General features: G+C 36.7%; 1 protein-coding gene and 1 long non-coding RNA gene across 6 annotated transcripts in view; both read right to left on the bottom strand.

The window, feature by feature from the left end:
- The window catches only part of LOC126716054 (uncharacterized), a 79,099-nt gene that overhangs the window by 42,362 nt on the left and 14,149 nt on the right, over positions 1 to 22,588 (bottom strand). Inside the window, exons 2-10 of one of the 5 annotated variants that reach the window (XR_007652002.1) lie at positions 21,392 to 21,669; positions 18,142 to 18,430; positions 17,494 to 17,586; positions 16,994 to 17,390; positions 16,713 to 16,888; positions 16,354 to 16,494; positions 14,439 to 16,016; positions 6,804 to 7,129; positions 2,929 to 2,997 (exon numbers count right to left, since the gene is read on the bottom strand). Coding sequence is in view for 4 of the 5 variants with exons in the window: in XM_050416985.1 (XP_050272942.1) it covers positions 6,896 to 7,208; positions 14,518 to 16,016; positions 16,354 to 16,494; positions 16,713 to 16,888; positions 16,994 to 17,390; positions 17,494 to 17,586; positions 18,142 to 18,430; positions 21,392 to 21,669 (3,186 nt within the window). In the remaining variant the exon portion in view is untranslated. Of the gene's footprint in view, positions 1 to 2,928; positions 2,998 to 6,803; positions 7,209 to 13,789; positions 16,017 to 16,353; positions 16,495 to 16,712; positions 16,889 to 16,993; positions 17,391 to 17,493; positions 17,587 to 18,141; positions 18,431 to 21,391; positions 21,670 to 22,588 lie in introns of those variants that run through there. The other 4 variants (XM_050416985.1, XM_050416984.1, XM_050416986.1 and 1 more) reach the window with 4 other exon arrangements.
- LOC126716064 (uncharacterized) lies at positions 228 to 1,910 on the bottom strand. Its single transcript, XR_007652003.1, has 2 exons — positions 1,556 to 1,910; positions 228 to 653 (listed from the first exon to the last, which is right to left on the bottom strand). It is a non-coding gene; the product is annotated as an uncharacterized LOC126716064 (long non-coding RNA).

Raw genomic sequence — 22,588 nt, forward strand, 5'->3', positions numbered from 1 at the left:
GGGCAGTTAGTGGAGATGCCAAATGCAATTATGTTATACAGTGGAATTAATGGAATCATTGTCAATTTTGTTGAGCCATCACAGGGCAGTTAGTTTAGATGATGCAATTGCATTTGGCAGTAACTGCATTGCACAATTTCAACTATTGCACAATCTGCACATTACTTGATTTTTCAAACCCCTTAAAGCTCAACTGCAGATTACACAACAGCAAAAAAAATACACCATTTGGGGAATAAGATTGCCATTTCATTAAAGTGAAAAGTACAACAAATAAACTCTCAAAACCTTAAATATATCTGACAGAACCAGCAAAATTATCAGACAACACCCGCAGATGCATTGATACTTGGAAACACATTTACAAAAAACACTCCACTACATCAAAAACTTTTCTTAGTTTTTTTCTCTCTTAGTTTAAGTACAATAAACCCAGCCCTTTAACCCACCAAAACTACAATCACACAAATGCCGATCCCATATATTACCAATGACACTGCCAAACACATTGTCAAAACCTTTTTCCTCTTTAACAATTCGCAACTTGAAGTGTGATAATCTCTCTGCCTCTGCTATATAAGCACCTTGTCTTGCTTGTCGCACTCATATATCTCTTCATTAAGTCATTGAAAATTTTTTCATTAGCAAACAACCTGCAATTGAGTTTACAGTGTTAGTTGGCCTATTAAAATAATATAACTTTGATTAAAGCACTACCCCTACCCTGGTTGTAACTCCATAGTACTCTTACATATTTTCCACCTCAACTTATTAAGTTTCAGCCACAAGCACAAACAAAGACAGACGCACAGACACAAAATGAATAGAAGAACCATCAAATGATTTTAATTTTTTCTCTTCAAAATACCTCTAACAAGGCCAAAATCGATTAATTGCATGAATATTCAACAATTCTTATTTCCTCCCCACATTTTTCAATCAACCAATCAAACATCCATATCCAATTAAAACTCCTCAAGCACCATATAAACCCAACAGAATGAGAAAAAAAAAAAAACATACAATTTGATTAGATCAAAAAAATAATCATAATCGAATAACAAAGAGAGAAAAAAAAAAAAAAGGATCACTTTCTCAACATCATGAAGGTAAATACAACCACAACCCCATATCATGAAAAAAAAAAATTGAAAATTGACAGACACCCAGTTGTTTTTACACGCTGAAAATCAAGGCAATAACCAAAAAACACTCAGATCAAGAAAGAAGCATCAAAGTATAGGCATGGCTTTTTATCTATGAAAGGTAGATCCACCATTAACTTTAAAGATTAAAAAGAAGGAAATTAAAATAGTTGAACGAAATTGCAAGTCAGAATCTCGTACTCTTGGGAATGTTGAAGACCATGCCTATACTCTGATGCTTATACGAAAGCCTCCAAATAAAAGCTTAGTTAGCTACAAAGTATATGAACAAACATGGTGACCCATACATCATTCTAATGAACAAAATGTCACAAACCCATTATAAGTGGAATAATATTCTGAAATACTTATTCTTAAAATTCACAAAGAAAGTACACATAACAACTCACCTGCTGTTTGGGTTCTTTGTTTCTTCGTTTCTTTGAGGGTCGAAAGCTCAATTGGGAATCGGGAATGGAATCGGCGAGATGAGAGTGGAATCGGCGAGATGAGAGTGGAATCGGTGGAATCGGCAAGATGAGAGGAGCTTTGATCTTGGGGATTAGGTGAGAAGAGATGTGGCTATGAAGAAGAAGGAGTTCATGTTCATTGAGGAGCTTTGTTCATCATGGCTGTGAGACTGTGATAATGGCTATGAAGAAGAAGGGGTTAGGGTTCAAAATTTCATTTTGGGATTAAGTATTCAATCGTGTCTATGATGTTGCTGAGTGAAGATGATGTTGCTGATAAGTGAGTCATGTGAGACTCACGTGCAATTTTAACAGTAGAGAAAGCTGACATGGAAGGTTGACGTGGAAGCACTATTTATATTTTAATTTAGTTTATGCTATGTGTGTATTCCGTTTGCCACCTATGCAGATTCCGTTAGTCATTTAATGGTAGGGACCAAATTAATTGTAACTTGAAAATAGCATGGACCAAATTGATTGCTCTCAAAATGTAGGGACCAAATTGACTGTAACCTCAAAATGTAGGTACCAAAATGGTGTTTTCGCCTTTTTTTTTTTTTTTTTTTAAGAAACAGGTGAAGGCACCTATGCTCGATGTATGTGTACTTTTTTAAAAACAAAAAACAAAAACCTTTGGTCCATATATATGTTCGGTTGCAAAGGTTAAGCCCACATCCATAAACTTGGGCTTAAAGTATGTACATTGTAGGATTCCAGGAAAGAATTTCCTACATATTCATGAACTTGGATTTCGTTATCATTTTGTGTTAGGAGAATTATAAACCTAAACACACAATACATATTTTTTCACAAATAGCATGAGAATGATCAGGCTAGAGGGACTATATTCAATGTAAGTAGGGTCTAAATGTCATAGCTGCTACAGGACTACAGGAATATGAGCAGAGCAAATAGAATGCGGTCCATGGATGCCTCAGTTATACCATCTTTTTTTTTTATAATCAGTTATATACTACCATTGACATTAAACCAATGATCTTGCACAAGTCAATGCATAGACAAAATGACGTAGGACAACCACACTATTTTAATAGAACAATTAAACAACAATAGAATCAAGAATAAACCCTAGGAGTCAACACTTAAGGGTTGCTTGGAGTCAGCACCAAGCAAACTGGAGTCGACACCAGTGTAAAAAGAAACACAATATTTTTATAATTCTAAAAAAACTGTCTTACAATAATCAGAAAAAGTGCTTAAATAACTAACAATAAGATGCGTAAAAGAACCCTAATTATTAAATGCTCAGGCTTGCTTAATCTCAAGCCCAACTACTAACAGGCTCCATCCATAAGGCCACAGGTTAGACCGTCTTCTTTTTGCTTTTTCTCCCATACATGCGTATAATTGGAGGCTTGTACCTTGTGTCCACACCAACTCCTCTCGAGTGAGAAGAACTCGATCCCGTCAAGTGGAAATCTAAAGAGCTCTAATAGTACTCAAGCAAGTTAGGATCTAGTCGAAGTAGCTCATCTCCAGTAATCCATGTGCAATCAGAATTTGGTCGCCCTCGCCAACGAACTAGGAAACAATGAACTCCTCCATCCCTGGTAGAAAAAATATGTTCATCTAAAATAGCATCAATAGATTCTTTATGTGCATAGGACAGATTTAAGGTAAAGGCGTAGGGATAGGGGCATCAATAGGATCAAGCAAAGGCTTTTCAAAAGGGGTATAAGGAAAAAATGTGGGGCTTTTATAAGCAACTAGATCCTCAATATTAAAGGAGTAGTTAATACCATAATCATGAGGAAGGTTAATGACATATGCATTTGGGTCCATTCGTTTCAATACCTTGAATGGTCTGGCATTACAAGCCTGCAATTTCTTAATGGTCCCAGAGAGAAACCATTTATGTTGAATCCGAATCATGACATAATCCTCTACCTAAAACTCTGCATGACGTCGATGAGTGTCAGCATGAATTTTATATTTAGAATTACTTACCTGAATTTTTTTGCGAATCTCATTATGCAAATCATGAATATGTCATGCAAATGCCTCAGCAGATTCAGAAATTCTAACATGTGGGGACATGGGCAAAAGATCTAAGGGCTTCCTAGGTGTATACCCATGCACAACCTCAAAAGGACTAGCGCCTATAGACGTATTGATAGAGCTATTATATGCAAGTTGGGCTATAGGAAGAATGGAATCCCAATTCCAATTAGCTTCACCCAGTAGACACCGAAGGAGGTTGCCCAGACTACAATTAACCACCTCAGTTTGACCATCAGTTTGAGGATGAAATGCCGTCGAAAATTTTAATTTGGTGCCAACTAAATGCCACAAAGTCTTCCAAAAATAACTCATGAAGCGAACATCCCTATCAAACACTATGGTTTTGGAAAAACCATAAAGTTTGACAATCTCATCAAAGTAGAGCTTTGCAATCTTAGAAGCATCAGAGGTCTTAGAACATGGTAGGAAATGAGCCATCTTAGAGAAGCAATCAACAACTACTAGAATAGAATCATGCTTCCTAAAGGTGTGGGGCAAACCTAACACAAAGTCCATACTCACATCTTGCCACGGGCGATCTGGCACAGGTAAAGGCGTATAAAAGCCAGTGTTTTGCATGCGATGTTTGGCTAGTTGACATGTACGACACTGACCAACTATCTTGGCAACACCACTCTTAAGACCAGGCTAATAGAATTGACGTTCCACTTCCTCAATTGTTTTGTCTTGGCCAAAATGACCTACAAGGCCTCCCGCATGTATCTTCCAAACTAGGAAATCTCTCACTAAAGACCGAGGGATACATAACTTGTTGGCTTTAAACAAGTAACCATCTTGAAGGGTATAATCATCCAGGATTGGCTGTGAGGCATTATTTAGGCTAGTGTAGAGCTACCCAAAATTTGGGCATGATTCATAGTCATCCTTGAGTCGTTCAAGCCCAGTAACCTTAACACTCATGATTGATAGCAAAGACACCCTTTGACTTAGTGCATCAGTAGCCTTATTCTCAACTCCCGCCTTATATTTCACCACAAAGAAGTTGCGTTGTAGAAATTCAACCCAACTACAATGCCTAAAATTAAGCTTCTTTTGGGAATGGAGATAGTGCAAAGCTTCATGATCAGAGTAGATAACAAATTCTAGAGATAACAGGTAATGGTGCCAATGCCAAAGAGCTCGAATAATGGCATAAAATTCTATGTCATATATGGAGTACTTTTGCTTAGCATCATTCAATTTTCACTAAAATAAGAAATTGGGTAGCGCTCTTGACTAAGTACTCCCCCTATACCAATACTTGAGGCATCACATTCCACTTCAAAAGGCTTGGTAAAATCAAGGAGACGCATGATCAGAGTAGATAACAAATTCTAGAGACAACAGGTAATGGCGCCAATGCCAAAGAGCTCGAATAATGGCATAAAATTCTATGTCATATGTGGAGTACTTTTGCTTATCATCATTCAATTTTCACTAAAATAAGAAATTGGGTGGCGCTCTTGACTAAGTACTCCCTTTATACCAATACTTGAGGCATCACATTCTACTTCAAAAGGCTTGGTAAAATCAAGGAGACGCATGACTGGTGCCTCAGTCATCTTTTGTTTTACCTCATTAAAAGCCTTAGCAGCAGCTTTTGTCCAAATAAACTCCCCTTGTTTCATGCAGTCAGTGATGGGGGACATAATGGTACTAAACCCTTTGATGAATCGGCGATAAAAGGAAGCGAGCCCATGAAAACTTCGAATTTCATGGATATTTTTGGGCTCGTGCCAATCCACAATCGCTTGAACCTTTTGGGAGTCGGCAAAAACTCCCTCTGAGGAAACTATGAAACCTAGGAAGACGACTTTATCAGTAAAGAAAGAGCACTTCTTGAGGTTGCCATATAAACTCTCCTTCCTAAGGGTAGTACAAACTTGAGTTAGGTGGTCTAAGTGTTGCTCCCTAGATTTGCTATAGATGAGGATGTCATCAAAGTACACAACCAAGAATTTCCCCATAAAAGGCTTAAGCACTTGAGTCATCACTCTTATAAAGGTACTAGGAGCATTGGACAATCTAAAAGGCATGACCATCCACTCATATAAACCATCTTTCGTCTTGAAGGCAGTTTTCCACTCATCACCAGGACGAACCCTAATTTGATGATTTTGTTTTGTTTGCAAAATAATAAAATACACTGCTCCGCGATGGACTTAAAAGAAACTACAGACTTTAAAAGAAACTATAGAAACTAAAAAAGAGAACAGAATCTCAAAATAGAAAAAAAAAAAAAATTCTTTGCGATGGACTTGCGATGCTAGGGATCGACGACTGGTGGTGGCGTGAAGACAGGGAAGACAGCGGCAGCACAAAACATGGAAGAGTGGCGGCTGCTTTTCTCGAGTCTTGGCATTGGTAGTGGTTCGACGTCCTCAGTAGCGGTGGTCGAGGGTGATGATGGGTTTCGGCGGCTAGTGGCTAATGGGTCCTACGGCGATTGAGTGTTGATTTGTGAGTTTCGGCGGCTGGTGGTTGATGGGTCTTGCATGGATCATCCTTTTTTTTCTTTTTTTTTTTGTTTTGGTTTGTGGGTCTTGTGATCAAAGGCGGGCACAGATGATGGTCACGGGCTTGGGTGGGGTCGCTGGCTTCTCTACTGGTTTAAGGATGAAGAATTCATGTGGCCAAAGGGGGTATATACGGATTGCAGGGGCTGGTTTGGGCTTGTTCAAGATCTCATGGGGCAAAAACTTGAAAGGTATTGTCATATTTGGTTGGCTTACTCTTTAATGGTTTTTGCTTTCAAGTTGTTGTCTATGGTTGTGTTGTATGGACCGGAAGTCTGCTCTGATACCAAAACTAATGTAGGACAACCACACTATTTCAATAGAATAATTAAACGATAATAGAATCAAGAATAAACCTTAGGAGTCAGCACCTAAGGGTTGTTTGGAGTCAGCACCAAGCAAACTGGAGTCGGCACCAATGTAAAAAGAAACACAATATTTATATAATTCTCAAAAAACTGTATCATAATAATCAATAAAAGTGCTTAAATAGCTAACAATAAGATGCGTAAAAAAACCCTAATTATTAAATGCTCATGCTTGCTTAATCTCAAGCCCAATTACTAACAGGCTCCATCTATAAGGCCACAGGTTGGGCCATCTTCTTTTTGCTCTTCCTCCCATATATGCATATAATTGGAGGCTTGTACCTTGTGTCTGCACCACAAAATTTGATTAGGGAATATTTCAATTGTTCAGCAATTTCATATGTCAATTGGAACAAAAATTTCGTCCAAATTACCCGGACGACCGTTGCTCCACTCCAATGCTTCCCACCAACTCCTCTCACCCTTTATCTTTTTCAAATCTTGACTAAATACTTCATCGATTAATGGATTCTTAAGATTTGGGCAATTATAAAAACTCAACCATTCTAACTTCGGCGCAATCCGTAAACCACCAGAGATGCTAACTAATCCAGGCATGTAATGAAGTGAAATCTTCTTCAATTTTGGGAGAAAATAAGAGGTTTTATGCTCAGCAGGAATGTCGCAACATACTATGCTTTTGATAGAGGGGCAGTCTTCAACTTTAAGCTCTTCTAAGTTGCATAGGTTATTAAAAGACCCTTGTGTGAAAATAGTGGTCAACTGGGGACATGTGCGCAATGTCAAGGACTTGAGAAGAAACAGAGAATTTTGCTGTACCGACCCCTCCCATATGCTCCTTAAGCTCTTCATATAATACACATACAGGTATTCAAGTGATCCAAGAACAATTTTTTCAGTACCATAGGATTTAGATACATTTTCGTTGCTATCATCCCCTTCATAACCATCTGCTTCATCTATAATCACTTGAAGCTCATTACATTCCCCCATAACTATGCATTTTAGTTTCTCCATATTTTGAATCCCAAAATTGGATAGCTTCTTGGCAGTTGCATGCCTGTCTAAGAAAAATGCTGTGGCATGTTGGAGTACCTTTTTAATATCTCTGGGGACACCCACACCATTTATGTATTTCAAGGATCTCTCCCATCGTTCTAGCTCAAATTCAACATCACGTGGGACTCTAGACATAATGCGCTTAACATGGCGACCAACAGTAAATCTGAAATTAGACAGTGATAGGCTATTCCACTGAAAGTGCCTCAAAAGTTCCACCCTTGGAAAATAGAATTTAAGAGTTTCCAACTTCTTTAAGGTACATACTTCAGTAACAATATCTTCCACATGTGCATCCCACTGCTCGTTATCTGGATTCACATCAATATTCAATTCTTCTAACTGAGACAATGCAGAAATTACCCCACAAGGAACCACTGCATTTGACTGCATGGCTCTCCTACCATTACTCATATATCCGTAAAATGAAACTTCCAAGCTTTTCATATTAGTTAACTCCTTAATCTCCATTGGTAAATCCATAATCTTTGCCCCTTCAAGATCAAGAACCTCAAGCAGCTTGAGATTTCCAACCTTTGGTGACAACGTCATGAGGCGATGACAATCATTTAGAAACAGTCTTTTGAGGCTTACCAATCTGATAAGGGAATCAGGCAAAGACTTGATACCAGTCCTGGACAACTTCAGGATTTGAAGGGCTGGCATGTAATCAAAAAATGACGGAGGAATCGTTCTCAATTTGTAGTTTCTTGGAAGGAACAAAGCTGACAGACTGGGGCACCTTGGATTCTCAGGTAAGATGGACAACTCATTGTCCATCAAGTAAATCTCTTTGGCGTTCTTCCAATCATCATCCTTTGGCGGCTTAGTTAATCCTAAACCACCCTGAATGAGAAATAATCGACATTGCTCACTGGCTTCAGGTTCCATCTCAACGTCTTCAATCTGAGATTCCATCTGCCCATTAGATTTAAGGATCTTAACTGCTCCATCATGAAACACCACTCCTTGAGTACTTAATGCTTGTGGTTGCATTTCCTCAACCTGTATATGCTCTGGTTGTCTTTCTTGTGAAGCTAAATTCCCAATTTCTCCAATTTCAATTTTCTTTTTTTCACTTGAAATAGTCATCTTAACAGGTTCAACTTTAAACACCATACCATGAGGCTCTGATGCTATTTGTTTTTCACCGTTTTCATCTGCCAAAAAAAAAAAAAAAATTCAAGAAAATTTATACTTCCTATGCAGAAATGATCCCCAAAAAAAAAGGAAAAGAAAAGATTGAGAAGATATATATTGAACAAGCACATGTGAGATTTACCAAGTATCCCTAAATTAATTGAGTAAGTTTTCCATCCATTTTAAAATTATAAAGAAATATGATAATAGAAATTCAAAAATAAAAAATTCTTGAAAGAAAAAGAGCAATGACCAAAGGATACATAAAATTCTAATTTTAAAAGAAAACAAACTCAATGCAGTGGAAAATACCAAGTGATGATAATAAACTGCACCCGCATGAAGTTAATAGCGGGATTCAACTCAGTGCTCTGACCTACTGTAAATAACCCCCCCCCCCCCCCCCCCCCAAAAAAAAAAAAAAAAAAACATTTTCTGTTATGGCCAACAAAAAAAGAAAAGAAAAAACGTTCTCTATAAATAAATAAATAAATAATAGAATTGTTTTAAAGAAGTAATTAGTATTTCTTGTCAAAGAAAAAATGTTGTATATTTTGTCCATCAAGGAATAGTTTGTGAAACCTAATATGTTGACAGTAACGCAAAAGATTGTCGCTTTCCAAAAATGTTTTTATTGTTTTTGTGTGTTTGGTGCAGTTGAATCCTAGTTTTCCTAAAAATATTTTAGGTTGAGTGGGAAAACACAATTGAGAGAGGCCTAAAATGTTTTAGGCCTGGCCTTAACACAAAACATTTTCAGAGAGCACAACAGAACACCTCCAACCCCCGAGTAATTAGCCAACTCCTCCCCCAAGCTAACCACTCCAAACCACAAGAGAAACCATTGCATGAGCCCACCAACAAAACTCTTCCAACACAACAGATTAGACCAGCAATCCACCAGTTTTAGCTAAGATAACCCACAGCGAACATTTTTTTGTAATTATTTTTCCTGTTTTTCGTTCCCAATCCATTGACCACCCCCATCCCCCACAGCAACCAACCCACCCTGCCCCACCATAACTGCCAACCCACACGACCTCTCTCTCTCTCTCTCAAAATCTCAATTTAATTCCTACTTTTGTAATATTTTTGTGTATTTTTTCATGGCATGCTTATTGGCATAATTTATGTGAGTTATATGTAATTATGAAGAATTTATGTGATTTTTATCAATCTCTATGGCGAAATTTGTGATATCAAAGTGGATGGTTGAGATTGTTGAGCACCTAGTATGGATGTTTTTTAGTGGTCGGCAGATTTTAGATTTAGTACTCATTGCTAATGAGTGCCTAGATAGAAAATTGAAGAGTTGTATCCCGGATGTGCCTTAAAAGCTGGACATCGAAAAAGCCTATGATCATGTGAATTGGGATTCTCTATTTAATCTTTTGAGTAGAATGGGTTTGGGGGATAGATGGAGGAGGTGGATTAGGCCCTGTGTCACCACTGTTCATTTCTCAGCATTGGTTAATGGCTCCCCCTATTGGGTTTAAGCACACGGGGTTTGAAACAAGGAGATCTTTTGTCACCTCTTTTGTTTCATCTAATCATGGAAGTTTTGCCCAAGATATTGAAGAAAATTGAGGAGAGTGGTTTAATACATGGATTTCATGTGAGGCTTAATAACATAGATGGAGAGTGTATCTCACATCTTTTTGCTAATTACACTATCTTATTTTGCGATGCTTCTAGGGAATGATTGTTTTACATCAGGATTATATGTTTCCAAGCAATTACTGGATTGAAGGTTAATGTGGAGAAAAGTAAAATTGTCCCTATTAGGAAGGTGAGTAACCTAGATGATTAAACTGGTATAATTCAGTGCAGGGTGGGTAGTTTGCCAATGAAATATTTCGGAATGTCTTTAGGTACACCGTTTAAGGCAACTTCTATTTGGAATCCCATTTTGGATTAGATGGAAAAGAAACTTTCTAGTTGGTAGCGACTACTTATCGAAGGGAGATAGACTCACTTCGTTGAAAAGCACTCTTTCAAGCCTTCCAACATACTATTTTTCTTTGTTTACCATCCCTAAATGTGTGGCCAATAGATTGGAAAGAATTTAGAGAAATTTCTTCTAGGGGCCATCAGAGGAGGGCTTCAAATACCCCTTGGTGGCAAGGGACAAGGTTTTTTCTCATATTGAGGTAAGCATTGCTAGGGAAATGATTATGGAGGTTTGGGCATGAAGTTTCCCTCCTAGGCACGAGGATAAATTGCTTAGCCTATCAGGTGCAAAACTCCTAAATTACCTGGTTACTAGTCCTGGCAGGTGAGTCAGTTGCCTATAGAGATTTTTATAATTGAGAATTAGAGGTGATTTTCTCTTTTCTTGATCATATTTACTCTTGGTTCCAAATGGTGAGTGAAGTGATAGCCAATAGGATGCGTTGGTGCCTCAAAGAGAGTGGCAAGTTTGAGACTTGGTTTTTTTTATCAAGAGATTTGAGGTGCTACTAATTCTCCATTTCCATGTAAGGGTATTTGGAAAGTTAAGGTTTCTAAAAGGGTAGCTTTCTTTATGTGGACAGCAACTTTATGTCAGATCCTTTCTTTGGATAATCTTATGAGGAGAGGATTGCCACAAGTGAATTGGTGTTGTATGTGTCAAATTACTGGGGAATCAGTGGATCATCTCTTACTTCTTCATTGTGATGTTTCCCATACTCTGTAGGTGGACGTGTTTAAGATATTTGGGACTCATTGAGTCATGCCAAACTTTATTGTGAGTTTATTGTTTTGTTGGAGGAATTGGCTTGAGAAGCAAAGCTCAGATATTTAGAACATGATTCCAGGTTGTTTGATGTGGATTGTAAGGAAGGAGTGGAATCTTCATTTGTTTGAGGACATCGAAAACTCATTGGATTAACTCAAATATTTGTGCCAGAACTATCTTTGATTGGTCCAAGTATTAGGGTTCCTTGAATTGTTCATCCATTCTTGATTTCCTAGCTTCTCTTATACCAGTAATTTGATTGTTTGTACTTATGTATTCCTTGTTCCTTTGTATTCATCATCATAAACTCAAATTTTATATTTTTATTGACCAATAAAAACGCACTAGTTACCTATCCTAAAAAAAAAAAAAAAAAAAAAAAAAAAAAAAAAAAAAAACTCTTTTACTTTAATAGACAGCCTCACTGACATGTCTAACCATATTTTAGGATTGTAAGCTTCAGTCCCTTTAATATATATTAAATTAAAAAAAAAAAAAACAAATTGGAGACAAATTATAAATAAATCATTTTTAAAAGTTGATTGCAAATCAGATCAAACAACAAAAATAAAAAGCTCGCCACACTTCAAATTAAATTATATAAACCCTAAAGCTTCATCTTAGAGGTAATTTATTTATACAAGAAGCCATTTAAGTGGGGTCAAAGTTGATGCAATTCTGTCACTCAATTTATATGATTTTAATTTTCTTGTCAGAAAAATAGTGATTTATTCTTAGAATTCAATTGCACCACGCAATCATGGGAACAAAACACACACACACAAACAAAAACAAAAACAAAAACAAAAACAAAAACAAAAAAAAACAAAAAAAAAAAAGAAAAAGAAAAGAAACAGATGGAGTTACCACCTTGATAAGGATTGCCTTTGCCCACCATGATTTCTGGTTCTGCCAGAGTCTTGTGTGACAAAGGGACCTCAAATGTCCCAGCATCTTTCATCCTGCACTCCAAGGTAAATATATATATATATATATATTTTTTTTTTTTTTCAAAAATCACAAAAAACAAAATAGGGTAAAAGGATGAATATGTACAACAATAGGTTGGAACATGCCTTCTCTTTGGATTTGGCCCATTCCCCTCTTCTATTGTTTCTGCATCACTCTCTCTTGATCCAGTTAACTGAGTGAGTGCTGTTTGAGTAGATTCTTGATCCCTCTCAGGAACTGTGTAAGCTGGTACCACTTGACTTGACTTGTTCCAATTTCCAGCCTGGCTTTGCAAACCCAGATCTGGCTTAGCTTGAGAACTTATATTTTCACTTAGATCACTACCTTCTTTTGCTCGCTTAATACTGGGTTGAGGCTTTGGATGATTATGAGTGTCTTTGTGGACAATTTTAGTCATATGTCCTGTAGGAGAGCGCTCAACCTTTGTTTTGGTAGGACAATTCGGATATGTACATTTGTAGTAGCTTCGTGGATATTCACTGCCTTTAACTTTCTTCTTCCCATATTTACGCCAGTTGTAGACATCTTTGATAGGCTTATCAACAGCAATAGTAGGCTTCTTTAAGAGAAAGGAAGTATAAATAACTAAGCATGAGAATTAGAGGGAAAATTAGGGGGTTTTGAAAGAATAAAGCATCAAAGAGTTTGTTTCACTAATTATGGCTTCTTTAAGATTGAATCAGCATATACTGCAAGGTGAGACTTTTAATTTCTTAAATTTTTCGGGTTAAAAATTATAATTTGAAGTAAACTCATGAAAGTTATAAATATAGTTTATTTCCAAATTGGTTGAAAGAAAAATCATCAGACCAACTACATGACAGATTGACAATTCAAATTATCATTCATGTGTACTTTTAGTCACATGATCTATTTAATAAACCATGACTTGTTGAAATAATTTAAAGAGTATTGTGATTTAAAACACACGGTTGGTTTTATGAATCATTACACAATGAGTTTTCTATACTGATTTTCGAAAAGGACACGGATTTCCTCCAAACAAGTATCACAGTCGATATTTGTGTAGTTTAATAATAATAACAATAATAAAGAAAAAAAATCTTTGATTGAAATAGGGTTAGGTAATTAGGTTGCAAACGTTAAGCCATAGTGACTGTGACATGTAAGAAAGAAGAAACTAGCATCCATGAAACAAAACAATATGGACGTTGCCACCATAAAATTAATTGACGGGAAAAACGTACTCCTGATAATTCATTTGTCATTACTTGAGTAAAAAGTAAAAACACTGATTTTTATTTTGACTATGCAACCAATATAGAATTCTGGCTTCAAATGGGGAGGGAAAAAAAAAAGTATCACAGTCGCAAACTTTTATGGACTATATTAGTATGAGGCTTAACAGAAACCAAAACACACTATATGTGAGTTTGGATAACGCTTATTTTATTGAAAACTGAAAACTTATTGCTGAAAACATTGTAGCAAAATATTTTTTATTATTGCAAATTACTGTTCATGCACTTTTATTACTTGGCTGGCTAGTCCATGAACAGTGCCATGGACCAGCCCAAAAGCCCCAAAAAAAAAATGCAATCTCCGCAACCGCAGCCTCAGCCGCTACACAAACGGACCCTACATATTTTTTCACAAATAGCTAAGCTCTAAACGCCATAGCTGCTACAAGAGGAGTATGAGGCTATGAGCAGAGCAAATAGAATGCAGTCCATGGATGCCTCAGCTTAATTTTGACCATTGAACCAATGAGCTTTGCGTAAGGCAATGCACACACTAATTTTGACCATGGAATATTTCAAGTGCTCAGCAATCCCGTATGTCAATTGGAACAAAAATTTCTTCCAAATAACTTGGACAATTGTTGCTCCACTCCAATGCTTCCCACCAACTCCTCTCACCCTTTATCTTCTTCAAGTCTTGACTAGATATTTCATCAATTAATGGATTCTTAAGATCTGGACAATTATAAAAACTCAACCATTCTAACTTCGGAGCAATGTATAAACCACTAGAGATGCTAACTAATCCTGGCATGTAATGAAGTGAAATCTTCTTCAAATTTGGAAGAAAATATGAGGTATTAGGCTCAGCAGAGATTTCGCAGCTTACTATGCTTTTGATGGAGGGACAGTCTTCAACTCTAAGCTCTTCTAAGTTGCATAGGTTATCAAGCAACCCTTGTGTGAAAATAGTGGTCAACTGGGGACATGTGCGCAATGTCAAGGACTTGAGAGGAAATAAAGAATTCTTCTGTACTGACCCTTCCCATATGCTCCTTAAATTCTTCATATAATATATATAAAGGTATTCAAGAGATCCTAGAACAATTCTTTCAGTACCATATGAATCAGATACTATTTTGCTGGTATCATCTTCTTCATCAGCATCTGCTTCATCTACAATCACTTGGACCTCATTACATTCCCCCATGACACAGCATTTTAGTTGCTTCATATTTCTAAGCCCAAAATCGGATAGCTTCTTAACAGTCGCATGCCTGTCCAAGAAAAATGCCACTGCATGTTGGAGTACCTTCTTAATATCTCCAGGGACACCCACACCGTTTATGTATTTCAAACATTTCTCCCATCGTTCCAGCTCAAACTCAACATCACATGGGACTTGAGACATAATGCGCTTAGCATGGTGACCAACAGTAAATCTGAAATGAGACAGCTTTAGGCTATTCCACTGAAAGTGCCTCAAAAGTTCCACCATTGGAAAATAAAACTTAAGAGTTTCCAACCTCTTTAAGGTACATACTTCAGTAACAATATCTTCCGCACATGCATCCCACCGCTCGTCATCTGGATTCACATCAATATTCAACTCCTCTAACAGAGACAATGCAGAAATTACCCCACAAGGAACCACTGCATTTGATTGCATGGCTTTCTTGCCATTGCCATTACTAATATATCCATAAAATGAAACTTCCAAGCATTTCAGATTAGTCAACTCCTTAATCTCCATAGGTAAATCCATAATCTTTGCCCCTTCAAGATCAATAACCTCAAGCTGCTTGTGATCTCCAACTTTTGGTGACAATGTCATGAGACGATGACAATTATTTAGAAACAGTCTTTTGAGGCTTACCAATTTGATAATGGAATCAGGCAATGACTTGATACTAGTCCTGGATAAGTTCAGGATTTGAAGGGCTGGCATGTGATCAAAAAATGATGGAGGAATCGTTCTCAATTTGTAGTTTCTGGGAAGGAACAGAGCTGACAGATTGGGACACCTTGGATTCTCAGGTAAAATGGACAACTCGTTGTCCATCAAGTAAATCTCTTTGGCATTCTTCCAATCGTCATCCTTTGGCGGCATAATTAATCCTAAACCACCCTGCATGAGAAAACATCCACTTGCTTCAGATTTCATCTCAACGTCTTCAATCTGAGATTGCATCAGCCCACTAGATTTAAGGATATTAACTGCATTGACATCAAACAACACTCTTTGAGGTTTCAGAGTACTTGATGCTTGCAGTTGCATATCCTCAACCTGTATGACAGCTGGTTGTCTTGTTTGTGAAGCTTCATTCCCAATTTCTTCAATTTCAAATTCCTTTTGTTCACTTGAATCATTCATCTTAACTTCTTCGATATCAATCTCCATACCATGATGCTCTGACGCTATTTCATTTTCACTTGTTTCTTCTGCAAAATAATAATAATAAAAATAAATAAAATTCTTTTATTTTTTTATGACAGAAAACAAAAGGGGTTTATGAAAACTCTTAAATGATATGGATACTTAGGCTTTCCTTCTTTTTATTTTTTAAATTATCAAAACAAAAAAATTTAGGAGAGAGAGGAGAATCAATAATGGTTTCCTTTCTCGAAACCCACTTCTCCTATCTGTACTGTGTGATAAATAGATCAAAACAGAGAAAGAGAACATAGATTTGTTATGGGTTTAGACAAACAAAACAAACATCCGACAAAACTCAACACAGAAAAGATTGAAAATTTTCTAAATTCTTGTTCTACTTGCCTGGACTCTTGATTGGCAAAACCAAGGATATTACACCAGTTGACTGTGGGGGAGCTAGTCGAGCTTGAGCTCGAGCAAGTGCTGGCGTTGGTGGAGATGAATCAACTGTAGAGACTAAGCCAGGATTTGGATTGAGGGGGGCTGAAGTATGGGAAAAAAATAAAAATAAATAATGAAAATCCAAAATAACATTGGTTCAATATTTCAAAACTAAGAACAAATGCGAAATGATTATTTCTTAATATATTTTAATACATTTATTGTAACTCAATTTAATTATGGTTGCTAAATAAAAAATAATACAAGAGGGCAGTAAATATAGGAGAGAGAATCAGTCTGTGAAGTGGGCCATGGCTTACTGTTATGGAGATTTTTGAAAAGCCAGGAGGGGCTGTAGCTTCGTCCTTGATCATCAACTGCTTGAATTTTGGTTTCCAGCTTTGAATTTGGATTCACTACTGGTTGAGTCTGAGCTCTAGCGCTCCCTTCTGCCAAAGCATCACAGAAAACCCGGTGCTTGATAAAGCTATCCTTCCTTCAAAAACAAAAAAACCAAAACAACTTCAACAATCCCAAAACTCCTCAACAATTGCATTATCAAACTGGAATTTAAATCAAATATCAAAAGCAAAACAAAAACCTGGAGAACAAAGTCCCACAGTCGCATTTGTACTCCCTAGTGCCACAAATCTTGGAATGGGCTCTCCAATCAGACCATACCGCGTACTTCTTGGAGCACTTATTGCATTTCCACTTCTTCTCGCTGTGTTTCCTACAGAAATGCTTCTTTATCCCCATGAGATCGCCCAGAGCTCTTGATGGATCATGGTGCACACATGATGGCTCTGGACACATGTACACCTTCTTTTTCACATCCTTGCTTGACCTCTGACTTGGCTTCCCAGAAAGATTGTGGCCTCGCCGATGAAGCTGCAGATTCTGTTCCCTCTTAAACCCTTTCTTGCAAATTTCACAAACAAATTCATTCATCGCCAATAGGGTCTTTGGAGACACAGCAACCACCTCCACATCTGGATCTGTCAAAAAATCAAAAACCCAAAAAACAAGTCAAAAACAAAAAAGTTCTTAAATTTGAGACTCAAAACTCATATGGGTTTGTTTATAATTCTTTAATGTTACCTGGCATTCCAAGAAGGCATTGGTTTTTGTTAGTGGTTGGCTTTAAAGGTTGACTTTGATTGCCAGAGGAAGAGACACTGGCTTCCCCTGAAGCTGTTGAGGAATTATCTAAGTCAACCGACATGGATACTTAGAAATTTTTGCTAGGGTTTTCTTTGGAACTATAATATGCTAGAAAAAAAATATATATTTATCTAGGACAGTTTTGTGACTCATTTTTCATTAATCTTGAATTAGAGTATTTGTTTCAGTAGCTAAGATGCGATTTGTTGTTCAAAGTTATCATTTTTCTTGCCCCATTATAAAATTTTTTTTTTTTGGTTGAAAATCTATGTTCCCTCTACCCAAGCAATATGGTGCAGGTTCAAGTCCATGAATCAATCTCTCAAAAAATTGGAGGTAGGGCTGTCTACCAACCAACTCTGCGAAATCCTTGTGTAGTGGATAAACTTTTAAATGATTGCAATTAAATTCAAATGACTATAACAAGAAAAAGAAGTAAATAGGAATGAAATGAGTTGATAACAAGACACAAAGTATATAGGAAGAAGCCACTCGTAGGAATGAAATTTATATCAAGAGAAACAAACTGCAACATCATGCATAAGACAAATAGAACAATAGGTTAGGTGTTCTAGAAGGGAATACCTTCCTCATGTTCCTCATCAGCTAATTTTGTATCAAAGTATTCTCTCTGCTCTAGTTCCCTCTTTGCTTTTTTAGCATCATTTAGTTTCTTCAATGTGCATGGGATGCGATGCTCTAAGAGAGCTTTCTGGAAAGTCTCAATAGCAGTATCATAATCCTTTGAGAGTTTTGCCATTTTCACCAGGGCAATTCCTTTCCTAGTCAAAGATATTGCTATCATCTTAGAGTCTGATTTAAGCTGCCTTCCCCTTTCAACAGCCTTGTCACAATCTTTAATACATTCATCATACTGAAAAAACAAAAATATTAGAACTTGGATCAGGGTGTAGTTGAAAATATATATAAATGCCATATATCAGACAGTTCAATACAGTAAGTAATGATGCAGGACAAAAGCTTGAATGGGCTCATATACCAATTTTTACGTAGGGTCTTTAGAAGTTCAACACTAAATTAGGGTTCTTGATGTGATCTTAAAGGGTTCATTTTTTGATAAGTAATGATATTTTATTAAAAGAAGAGGTTACTTCATATTCACGATGATGAGCCTAACGTAACCTAATAGAGTTACAAAAAAAGTATACACAAGAGTGAAGTGAGCATATACAAGTAAAACCCTATGCATGAGCCCAATCAAACAAAGTACAGATGACCAATGTTTGCTATTGAGCCATTGATCTTTCTATATTGTAAAAAATATGACTATTTTGCGCCTTCCACAATAACCACGTCAAACATAATGGGACATACTTTCAAATATCCAATAAGTAATTCCCAAACCAATTGCTGCACCGAGCAGAAGATCATCTACTCTCCTAGGTAACACCCATTGAATCCCAAAGGCTCTAACAAGTAACAACTACACTCCACAAAGCATACTCCACTCCATAATGGATCAACAAATGTTCCACCATCTCCCCATTATACCGGCACTTGTAACACCAACCAACTAATAAGTAACCTTGCTTGATAAGATTATCAAAAGTGAGAATCTTCCCCCAAGCTACTGGCCAAACAAAGAACGACAATTTAACACCCCAAATGCTCACCAAGGGAAAGAGTTAGCTTTTATATTACAGATACCCTCATAATAAGAGTAACACCAAAGCAACCACTCCCTTTCAATCTCCATCTCATCCTATCTCTTCCCTCCCTCCTAGGGTATTTGAGTATAAAAGTTTATAGAAGTGAGTTCACTGACTCCAATTCCCAATCATGAAAACCTCTAAAGAATCTCATGTTCTAGCTCCGCCCAACCCAATCTTACTATTCATGACTGAATGATCTAAGGAATTCTTGAATAGGGTTTGATGTTAAATGAGTTATATGTTTGTTTGGTGTTAAAACAATGAATAGAACAAAGTAACAAAGAAAGATAAACTCTAGGCAGTCACACCCTCAAAAATTGAAATAAGCTGCTAGAATTTCATTAAAATCTATCTCACTATTTTTACTTTAGTGAATATATAAAGATACTTTTATAGGCCATTGTCAATACTACTAGAAAGACGAACTTCAACAGTACTTTCTCCTAAAAATACTAGGACTTCTAATAATAATCAAAACTAATTAAGAAATTCTAAACCAAATAGAAAAAGGACTTAAGAAGTAAAAATAAATAAATAGAGTCACGGGCTTCTAGAAGAACCCATTCCAAAAAATTTGGAAATTTCCAAATAGGTAAACTTTATTAAAACTGCACCAGCAACTTTGCAAAAATATATATCAATATTAGAATCAACTTTAATTAAAGTAGCATCAAAAAAAGCCAAGAAGGATTAAATGATTATATACTAGTTGCTCATCAGTTCTGACAAGATGATACAATTTAGCTAACTCAGGAGGTTGGACCTAGCTGAGGTAGTATCAGATAGAATTCTTCCTCTTCTTCTTCTTTTTCTTTTCTTTTCTTTTTTTTTTTCCTTTTTTTTGGGGGGGGGGGGGGGTGGTTTGGGGGGGAGGAATCATAACAATCATCATCTGATTCAAGATGTCAACATAGCTTGGGTAAGGTCACCGCATGTGTCCCAAAGTGACGTCCATTTTTTGGTAATGGGTATACTCGAGAGAAAAGTTTGGAATTCGACTCGAGCGGGAGTTTCTTAAAAGCTGAAAAGCGGAAGACTGGGGCCCTTTACAAAAAGTCTGGGAAACCAGAAACGGAATACCTAGCTAGGTCGCCGGTTGTAGGGAAATCCTACTTGGGGGTCTTGTAACTCTCGTTTTAGGACCTTATAGACGCCATATGTATGTGGTTTAGTGGGCCTCCGCGAGAATGTGCCCGCCTAACCCACAGAGAGAAGGGTCAAACGAGAAAATGGAAGCACCGTTAAAGCCTTAACTTAAATAGGCAGCGATAGAGGGGAGAGGTCCACTAGTGGAGGCATGGAGAATAAGAAAGGTTTTTGAGGTTAAAGAATAAAACAATCTTCACTTATTGTTATCAAACCTCTATCATTTTGTAGCCAGTTAATAAAATAAAAAGTAATCAACAATCAGTATATATCAAAATCAGGGTCCACTTAGTTTCAATGAACTGATGAATCAAAATCCAATGACGTTGCGATAAAGAAATAATTGACAGAGCCTTAATGGAAATCATATAATAAGCCAGAATGTCCACATCCACATGCACTCCAAACTCATCAAACTAAGGAATGAATATGGTAGGAGTCAAATATTGCAAATTTTAACCTTTTCAATTTTCCAGTCTTGGTAACAGCTGCACAGATTGAGAGAGCTCTATAACTTCTAAACACACAAACCCAACTCTCAAGTTAAGAAAACATAATCTAAGAGAGAGCGACCATGGTGTACCTATCCACTAAGCTGTCACACAAGTCATCAACAAAATGGTTTTAAATTTGGCATATCAAGAAAAACATTGTCAAAAAAGGGCAATATTAAAAACAAATTAGACTTCCCAATAATTGCTATTCCACATCAAACCCATCTTGTCTAAGTAAAAAAAACTAAATAACTCCACCAATCTTTATTTTTGAGATTTTTGACACTAGGGAAAGAGCAGCAGAGTTCAAACTACACACACACAAACGCATCATTGAGAATTCATAAACCCAGTCAAGTCCAACAACATAACTTAATTGTAACCAAAAGCAAACACAATTACTAGTAAAATAATACTATTGAGTATATAAACTCAATTGTAACAAAAAAGGCAACACATTACAATCAAAATCAAAAGTAAACCAGTCTGGTCAAGGAAATTTTGTAACCAAATTTGCCATACCTGTCCCATTGCTAGATAAGCAACAGCCCGATTCATGAGACACGAAATGTTCCCATTGTCCAACTCCATCACCTTGGTATAATGCGCAATTGCAGCATCAAAATCATTCTTAGTGTATGCTGCATTGCCCAATTCTTGTTCCATACATGCCTGCGACTCCCTATCCATCCCGTCATCTGCTGTCAACTCCATCAGATCCATTTCCTTTGCCGGCTCAGCCTCTAAGCTTTTCTTGTACTCTGGCGGCAGTGACAGCAAAGATGAAGACTGAGGAATCTCTGCCTCCACAGAAGTAGGCGTCCAGATGTTGATGTTCAACAAAACCCCAAGGAAAATAAGACCAATTGATGCAACAAGGAAAAAGCATCTAGATTCTATATTGAATGATATAAGCATTATCATGTTTTGCATTTTCAAATGGTACTTAAAATATAAAACAGAGGGATTTGAAAAAGTTTATTCTTAAAAATGTGAAGGATTATGTCTCATATCCCTCACAAATGCTTCTGTCTCATGATCAAAACACCATCTTTTGGAAGGGATAAAATTTCTTATCTTCGAATATTAGATGTAATAAGATCAGATTTTTGCTGTCATATATAGAACGCCAGGTTGATGCACTCCTCATAATGTGCAGAGTTAAAAGTAAACATTCAAAGAGATATAAGTAAAGACAAAAACTTCTAGGACCTAGAAAATAATTGTTTGCAAGAACTGATCATGGTTAAGAGAAGCAGAAGGACAAGAGAACTAAGGAGACTTTTTTTTTTTGTGGGGGGGAAGGGAGGACATTTTTTTATCTTTCATTTCCAATCTTCTAATAAAAGTTTCCAAAGAAAACTACTTCAGTTACACTTATAATTCAAGGGGAGATCGGGGTGGCCTAAAACAACATTTTCTTGTAGCCCAAGTTCTAGCATGGTGATCTTTTCAAATGAATACAGAAATTCTAAATCATTTGAAAAGTCTAACTTAGACAGCCTCACTGACATGTTTAACGGTATTTTAGGATTGTAAGCTTCAGTCCCTTTAATATTTATTAAATTTCTTCTTTTTTTTTTTTTTTACTTTGACATACCACTAACTTAACCACTTCATACATTAAAAAAAAATTTAAGGCTCATTACTACTTCCATTAAGACATTATGGATGTCTTAATTGATTGAGACCAAACTAGAGAAATGTCTTTCATATTTC

The sequence above is a fragment of the Quercus robur genome, chromosome 2 (genome assembly GCF_932294415.1).
Source record: "Quercus robur chromosome 2, dhQueRobu3.1, whole genome shotgun sequence".
Classification (NCBI taxonomy): Eukaryota; Viridiplantae; Streptophyta; class Magnoliopsida; order Fagales; family Fagaceae; genus Quercus; species Quercus robur.